Source organism: Kryptolebias marmoratus, linkage group LG22, assembly GCF_001649575.2.
Source record: "Kryptolebias marmoratus isolate JLee-2015 linkage group LG22, ASM164957v2, whole genome shotgun sequence".
NCBI lineage: Eukaryota > Metazoa > Chordata > Actinopteri > Cyprinodontiformes > Rivulidae > Kryptolebias > Kryptolebias marmoratus.
The window spans coordinates 18,328,913-18,337,411 of NC_051451.1; the positions used below are offsets into that span (position 1 = coordinate 18,328,913).

Consider the following 8,499-nt stretch of genomic DNA (forward strand, 5'->3'; position numbering starts at 1 on the left):
GTGTTTGTAGTCACGTGTGTTTTTGCATAGGAATGTAGGGCACTGGGATTCTTCTTTTTTTTTTTCATAATAAGAGACCTACATTGCAACGCAATCCCATCCCCCATCTTTTCCAAAGCTGATTGAGTTATATCTGCAAGTAGCTGAGTTTGTGTCCTTGCAACTGTTTGTCGAGAGGTTCGCTCTTGTTTGCTCTTCCGTGGACATGCGACAATAGGTAATTTTCCACCAGAGTCAGCAGACAGCCTCTGAGTGTGAAGTTTTTTAGTCACCGCTTTGCCTCCTCGTGCAGATGGTTTGGTTTCTGTTAACTACACAAGCCATCTGGATATGAGCAACTTTCTAATTCATGATGCTCCAACACTTGCCAGATGGATGTAACATGCAGGTGCACCACAAACACATGTACACTTGTCACATGGCTGATCAGAATTGAATGAATCTAACGAGTGAGCAAAAAAACGGCCTCATGTTTTCCCTTCATTTGCTTTACATGATGCACATCCTCCATTCACTATTCTCAGCATGCTGGCCACCATCCCAGGACTGCTTTCCCTTTGTCTCTCATGGACTGTCGATCCATTTTCCCCCATTTATTTCTTGGCCAGTTCTGTTGGCACCAAACCTGACGAAACTAGAGCCAGCTACAAGTTTTTGAAAATGATGTCTTATTATTGTTATAATTTCTTATAAAGACTGACTGACTTTCAATTCTAAAATTTTTTTTGCCAAAGTTTGGGTGTTTATAGGAGTCATTTTGTATAGATTCATTCATTCATTTGTTTATTTGTCCATTCATCCATTTATTCAGTCTGCAGCATAACCCAGCAGTCACTTGTTGAGAAACAAAGTACAGCCGGGACAAATTATTAAAGCATAATCATAACAATGGTGCAATTTTCTGTATTGCACAAGTTTTTTTGGGTTTTTTTTTTTGCCATCTTCTCAAAAAAATTCTCATTTCTTTTTTTTTATTTGGTAACGTAAAGTGGCAAGATCTACCTTGCAGAAATTAATTCTAATTTATAGTTATTTTGCAACAGCTGAAGGGTGAAAACTTACAGCTGGTTTATAGTTCAATTAAAATGTCATGACAACCTTGACATGATGGAAGTTCACAGTCTAAGGTTGTCATTAAAGGTTTATGCTACTCAGAGTCAACAGTCTTATCAAATAAGACAGGCGTTGAAGCAGGTGGACACAGCTGCTTTACCATTATTACTTTTTTTTATTGACTAATTCATCAAATCGTATACGAGAACCTGTGTTCACACATGTACTTTGTGCCTGATTGCATTTCCTATTTTGTGGAAGCAGTTGACAATAATGTACAGATTAAAAGCTTGAAAAGTTACGTAGCTACTTTTCTGCGTGCAATGTCTAATCAAAGATGTCTTTTTTTTTCTCAACAGTTGTACATTGTTCCCAACTCCTCCATGTTTTTTTCTTCATCTAATGGAAGAAAAAGCACCCACTTGGCCTGCCATGGTGTCCAGATTGCCGAAATTTGGTGGACGTCCCTCAGGAGGCGGCACTAGCCCTCTCTGCAATGGTTCCACACAGCCAAATGCACCCGCTCAAGATGGCAAGACTGCAACTGCGGGAGCACGTCCAAATGGTGTGATCTGCTCCTCCCCCTTTTCTTTGAAATGGAAGAGAGACGAAGGAATGAACTCCTCTAACCCAGTCACAGCCACCAGTCCTGGAGATAGGAGCGAAGACAATATTCAGTGTCAACTCCCCTCATTGGTTAAGGAGGTAAAGAATAGCTCTCCAGCAACACCTAAGATGTGCCGGTCAGGTTCTTTGATGATGGCTGTCTCCAGCCCCAAAGCCATCCCTAAGCAACCCTTAAAGATGAGTTCGAAAGGAGGAACTAAAATAGGTCAAAACTCACTCAATGGGGTTTCTAAAATTCCCAATAATGTCTCCAGCATTCCTGCTCGACTAGGGTCAGACTTGCGCCCTGTCCGGCCACTATTAGGCACCGGCTCTGCCAGAAGTGCCTCCCAAGACAGTCTGTCCCAGTCTAATGAGAGTCTGAAGATGTTCGCGGTGGACAATATGGTGCGTTCAAACAGCTTCACTCACTTCAAGCAGATTCCCTCACCCACTAATGAGCCTATGACACGTTCCTTCTCCTTTAATCGCACTGTGGAGCTAGCTAAGCCTTTGGCCAACACTCAGCTCCGTCCCCCTCGCAGTAGTTGTCTCAAACCTCCACAGGTGAGCAATGGAAGAGTGGGTTTAGGAATAAACGGCAGCCTTGGAGTTTCAGGTGGTCAAGGCGGAGGGATTGGAGGTCTTCAGTATAGCAGAGGTTCTTCCTGCTTTCTGTCCAACTCTTCAGTCTCTCCAGCACCAAATACTCCTCAGGCTTTGAAGAAGCCTCTGCTCCCCAATTCCGTAATGACGAAATCAATGGCTAGCAGTGTGGGATCTTTGGGTTCCAGGCTGACTCGGTTCGGACAGACCAAACAGCAGATGCCTATTGTTCTAGACAGGGTCAAAAAGGGTCTTGGATCTTTAGACTCCTCTGAATGTGAAGGGCTTCTAAGGATAGCAAAAACCAGTGAGCCAAACGAGGATGCTGGAAAAGCAGACTCTCCCAGTGAAAGTGATGCAAGTTCTGGAAATGAAATTGCCAACGGAGGAGGTGACGGCGTGCTCAGGCAGAGCTCTTGTCAGGGGACAGGAGAGACTTTGGAAGACATGTCCTTATCTTCCACCTCATCAATAGACCGAGGTGACACCATTGAAGAGTTTCTCGACGACTTTGACTGTGTGGAAGATGTGGACAATGATGGGGATTTGCCTGATAACCAGAAATCTGACAGCACTGCACAACCCATAGCCTACAGCTTTTACAATGAGACCAGTGACTGGGAGTCTAAACACATGACTGGTAAAAAAACAAAACAAAATAAACGTCTGAAATGAAAGAAAATGTAGTTACACTTTATTAATTTTTGTTACATCTGTTTAAATTAATGTTCCTCTGCAGAACATAAAGAAGTAAGCCCTGTGGAGGACTCACAAGAATCCATGGTGTTGTCTCCAGTGCAGGGTGATGCCCCCCAGGCCTCATCTGTTGAAATGTCTCCCTCCAACAGCTCTGGTGGGACGTACATGTGGGATGAAGAGGGTCTTGAGCCCCTTGGGAGGCATGAGACTCCATTAGACAGCTACGATGACTCAGAGCTCAACAGCATGGTAAGTGCATTACTCTTAGTTTGATGACGGGAAATACTGTAGATGGGAGACTAGCCACTTGCTTTTTTCCCTCTTAATATATATATTTTTAAAATCTATGGTGTCAACTAAAGATGGGAAGTAGTCAACTTTAGCTTCTGCCAACAGGCCTTCAAACACTTAAACATTTTTATGCCTTTGTGTATTTATTTTCTTTAAAAAAAAACTAAAAATAAAAGTAGCGAGGAGTTAAATAAAGCTTTAAGCAAAGGTGTGGAGATGGTAGTAATGTTTACCAATTTGAAAAATCACCCAAGGTTATTTGGATTTTCACTTGATTGAAAATTAGCAAAGAACGGGTTTGCGTGGTGGAGAACCGACGCTTTCATCAGAAACATAACAATGAAAGAGTGAAATGATAAAGAAAGAAGCTTGAAATACTTTATAAATTATATACTACCAATTTTGGACCAACATAATGGTGTAATAGAATCCATGGCCTTCAAATCCAAACAAAAATGTTCTCATATCATTCTTTATAATGACGGAATGCACAACAACCGGCCCTACACACAGTAGGTGCAAAGAACCTTGTACTTGTTTTTCTAAGTGGCAAACAAGTGAATAAACTTTATAAGTGGAACATTAATTGCATTCCGCATTTATATTTTACCTATTAAACTTTTTCATCTAGGCAAATTTATCATTCCCGTGTTCGTTAATCCTTTTTGAATAATTTAGATTCAATTATTTAAAAAGAGAGAGGGGGTGGGGGTGGGAATCCAACCGTTAGGGCAAAACAAATGCTATGAATGAAAACAAATGATCCTAATTTTTCAGCTGCAACTTTTCGTTGCTGTTTTGACGCTAAGGCCTTTCTGGCCCTGAAGGTAATCCTGACCTGCCCACCAACTGTGTCTTAATAACATCACTACTCTGGCTTCGGTTCTCTGTATTCCTGTACCAGGCCACTGGATCTCAGGAATGCCCAAAGAGCTTAAACATGAGCTGGATTAGAAATTATATAATAGGCGTTGTCTGATAATTACTTTCATTATAGGATGTTGATACAAGCTTCAAGACAAAAAAAAAAGAAAGATGTATGATTACAACAATAGATTTGTAGTTACTAAAGCAGGCAGAGAACAATGTAGTCTGTTTTTGCTCAGTGCTGTGATTAGTACAGTCACGTGTGTTTTAGTCGTGTGTATCAGAGTCAAAGTTATTCAATATGTGTGAGAAGTGGGGTGTGTGTTTAAGCATATTTAAGATTTTAATTGATGTATTTTGTCAATTTCATGTCCCCTTGAAAGTAATTTAGTCCGTTTAGACAAGAATGCTGCACAAATATTTACAGAAAATCACGATTAAATCATTATTAGGTGATTAGCAGAGTCTAAATCAGCATTAGAAAAAGCTTACGTTAATTGTGGCACCCAGAAGGACTGACTATTTTAGGGATAGAAACAAAGACTAGTTATCATTATTATTATTAGCACATTGCCGAATATTAAGTCAATTTGCACCTCAAATAAGCAGTAATAACTCAATAACTCAAAGCAGTAATAGAAGCTTGACTGGCTTGACTTCATAGCTGGGCTAATCCAGGATATGACTTCAGACTGTTCCTGGATCTGTGGCAACCATCATTTTCACTCTTGGGTGATGCCGTGTAATTCCGCACCCATGAAATGATCAGCAGAGTCGTTTAATGCAGCATCATCAACAAACCCACAGTCTGAGAAGAAGGCGGCAGTGGTGCAGCCTCTCTTACGGCCAGGGAAGGCCTGATGAGTAAGTGGGAGCTGGAGGGGGGGAAAAAAAGAGAGTGAACAGGAAAATGGCAGAGACAGAAAGATGGAGAAAGGGATATGTAGTGGCTGATTGCTGATGTGTGAAGATCGGCTCTATGGGGACTCTGCCTGTGAGATTTTTAACTGAGCTATTTGATTAGAGGAAATGAATCCACTTACTGTAATTGGATGCACCGAGCTCCCTCTATCCCCACCCCCTTTTTTTTTTTTTCCTGCCATTTCTTTTCCATCTGTTTGTGTCTCACTCCTCGTCATTCCCTGGTTCAGTGGGTAAATTGTTGTTTGTAATGAGCTGAAAAGGGCCACAAATACAATTTTGACACAAAGCAGTGTCTCTGTCCGGAATGATTAGCGGTTCTTGAGGATTTATACAACATAATGTGGCATTGGTGTCAGCTGAGATGCAACAGTGTACGCTACCAAAATTCATTTTAGGGCTGAAAAATGAATGAATACAGTGTCCTTTCCTTCCTGCTCTGACATGACAGTACAAAGAGAGCCAGGGTGAGTCTTAGAATAGATTAAAAAAAATGAGGCATTCAGTCTCGGTTCTGAACAGAAGATGGATGAATAAAACGGCGTTAATAGCATTTACGTGTCTGAAACTTGTCTCCCTCGTGTCCTGCGTTTGTGCGTGAGCGGATCAGACACATCCCCTGTCAGTCACGTTCCCCCGGCTGCAGCGGCTCGTTCGGCCCACTTGGGGGCACTGTGCATCCTCGGCACGCCACCGCGGGGTCGTGCGCGAGAGCTGTTTCTCATTTGTGTATGCAACCCTTTTTCTGTGTTGATTTGTGGCTGTTTCCGCATTCATATAGCTCAGTGGAAAAAAATCAAGGAGTGGGCTTTCCAGAGCTCATAATAACATTCCCATTAGGTGCCATGCAGATGAGCACAATACCAGCTTTACAAAACAGGCGCCGAAATTCAGAGCTACAGCTCACAATAGCTTCATGTTTTCCAAGCCTCAGTTGAATCTATCAACATTATCTGCAGAACTGGACACATTTTTAGTAAGCAGTAAGCTTATTTTTTTTGTTGTTTTGGACATATAATCACGCTCTGCTGTTGACTTGTTTGTTGCAGTAGAAACACTTATAATAGGAATGAAAATAGCACTTGCAACACAACACCTGTGGATTACAATGAACTTCTGTGAGGTTTTATTCCTTTCAAAACCTTGTCAAACAGATTGATGCTCATAGCCTTGTACTAGAACATGTTATTGTATGGTATCATATCAATAAATCAAAATATTTGACCTTTTTTTCTTGCCTTGAACACAAGAGTTTACCAGGTTCATAGTACATATCAAATACAATAAACATTAAAAAACGTTGACCTCCTAAATAACCACAAAGTGGAGCTGATCCATATTTACTGCACGCATTATAAAGCTATTAACCTTCACAAATATTGGACTGTAATACATGGCATTATCCCCACATTTGGATTCATATTTTCTTCAACTTTGTGGCCAGTTGTCAACAAGTTTGTCTGAGGCTTTTATCAGATATAAATGGATGTTTTTTTAAAAAAAGGTCATTTAAAATGTGCACACATAAACATAGTTTTTGGTAGAGTCAACATATGCCCAAACTGTTTTTTTTTTTTTTGTTGACTTGCAAACAGAAAAACTTGGGACTTAAAGGAAATAACTTTATTTTAACATTATTACACAATAACATTATTAGCACAAAAAGAATAGTGGTTCTTGAAACATGATCATATTACAAAGAAAATGTTGCATTTTTGCATAAATCTTTTGAAAGCCATTATATTTGGATGCTATTCTCCGAGACATGGCTTTTAGAGAATGTCCCGGACTCAGCCGTCCAACTGGAGACTCATTCATTACACCGCGGAGATCGGACTGCAGCCTCCGGTAAGACGGCGGGAGGAGGTGTGTGTGTTTTTGTCAACAACTCGTGGTCTAAAGATGTGCAGACTGCATACAAGCACTGCTGTCCAGATCTGGAGTTTCTACTGCTGAGATGTCGTCCCTTTTACCTGCCAAGGGAATTCACATGCGTGTTTTTGGCTGCTGTTTACATCCACCCGCGGGCTAACTACACAGCGGCGCTCAGCAAGCTCTATGATGTCATCAGCGCACTGGAGACTGCTCATCCCGACGCTGTGTTCATTGTCGCGGGTGATTTCAACCAGTGCAGTCTACGGACGGTATTAACTAAATACCACCAGCATGTGGACATTCCCACCCGTGGCAAGAACATCTTAGACCATGTTTACAGCAACATACGTGGTGGACTAAAGGCCGCACCTCGCCCCCCTTTTGGAGACTCAGATCATATCTCCTTGTTTCTGTATCCAGCCTACAGACAGAAACTTAAACAGTCAAACCCTGTCATCAGACAAGTTCAGCTGTGGACACATGAGGCTGAGAGCACTCTACAGGACTGTTTTGCTACAACAGACTGGGATGTGTTTAGAGCTGCAGCCACCCTGGAGGACTCTTCTGTGAGTATAGATAACTATGCTGAGTATGTGACTGGGTACATTAGCACTTGCATTGAGAACATTGTGCCCACCATACAAGTCAGGAAGTTTCCCAACCAGAAGCCCTGGATTAACAGTGAGGTACTGAAAATGCTACGAGCCCGCTCTGTTGCATTCAGATCTGGCAATGAGGCTGAGCTCAAAGCTGCACAGTACAGACTGGACAAGGCCATAAGATCAGCCAAGAGACAGTACAGAGAGAAGACAGAGGCATTCTACTCCACTGCTGACCCCAGGCAAATGTGGGAATGTCTGGACCAAATAACAAACTTCAGGTCCAGGCCCAACACCACCATCAGCTCCTCAGACAGCCTTCCGGATGACCTCAATGCATTCTACGCACGCTTTGAGGATTCTACCCCCACCAGCACCACCACAGAGCACATACACACCTCAACTACTCAACACCCCTCCCCCCCACCAGTCATCTCATCAGCCCAGGTACACAAAGCTCTGAAGAGGATCAACCCCCGCAAAGCTGCAGGACCTGACAACATTCCTGGGCGGGCCCTCAGAGCATGTGCTGACGAACTGGTAGAAGTTTTCACCTCCATCTTCAACACTTCTCTAAGACAATGTACCGTTCCCACATGCTACAAGACCACCACCATTGTTCCCCTACCCAAGAAGAACCCCCCATCCTGCCTGAATGACTACAGACCAGTAGCTCTCACTTCAATCATTATGAAGTGCTTTGAGAGAGTGGTGCTGTCTCACATTCAGAGCAGTATACCGGACACTACAGACCCCCTTGCAATATGCCTACAGGGCCAACAGGTCCACCTCAGACATCATCGCCACTGCCCTTCATGTCTCCCTCTCCCACTTGGAAAATAAAGATTCCTACGTCAGGATACTTTTCATTGACTACAGCTCCGCTTTCAACACGGTCATCCCACACAAACTCACCCACAAATTGTCATCTCTCGGGCTACATCCCTCCATCTGTGACTGGCTCTTGAACTTCCTGACTGGC

General features: G+C 42.6%; 1 protein-coding gene across 8 annotated transcripts in view; it reads left to right on the top strand.

Moving 5' to 3' along the window:
• Positions 1 to 8,499, top strand: part of ccser2a (coiled-coil serine-rich protein 2a) — a 42,755-nt gene that overhangs the window by 8,320 nt on the left and 25,936 nt on the right. For all 8 annotated transcript variants that reach the window (XM_017430496.3, XM_017430488.3, XM_017430513.3 and 5 more), the window contains 2 exons: positions 1,413 to 2,905; positions 3,005 to 3,213. In XM_017430496.3, coding sequence (XP_017285985.1) covers positions 1,456 to 2,905; positions 3,005 to 3,213 — 1,659 coding nt within the window. In that variant the 5' untranslated portion in view covers positions 1,413 to 1,455. The remainder of the gene's footprint in view (positions 1 to 1,412; positions 2,906 to 3,004; positions 3,214 to 8,499) is intronic.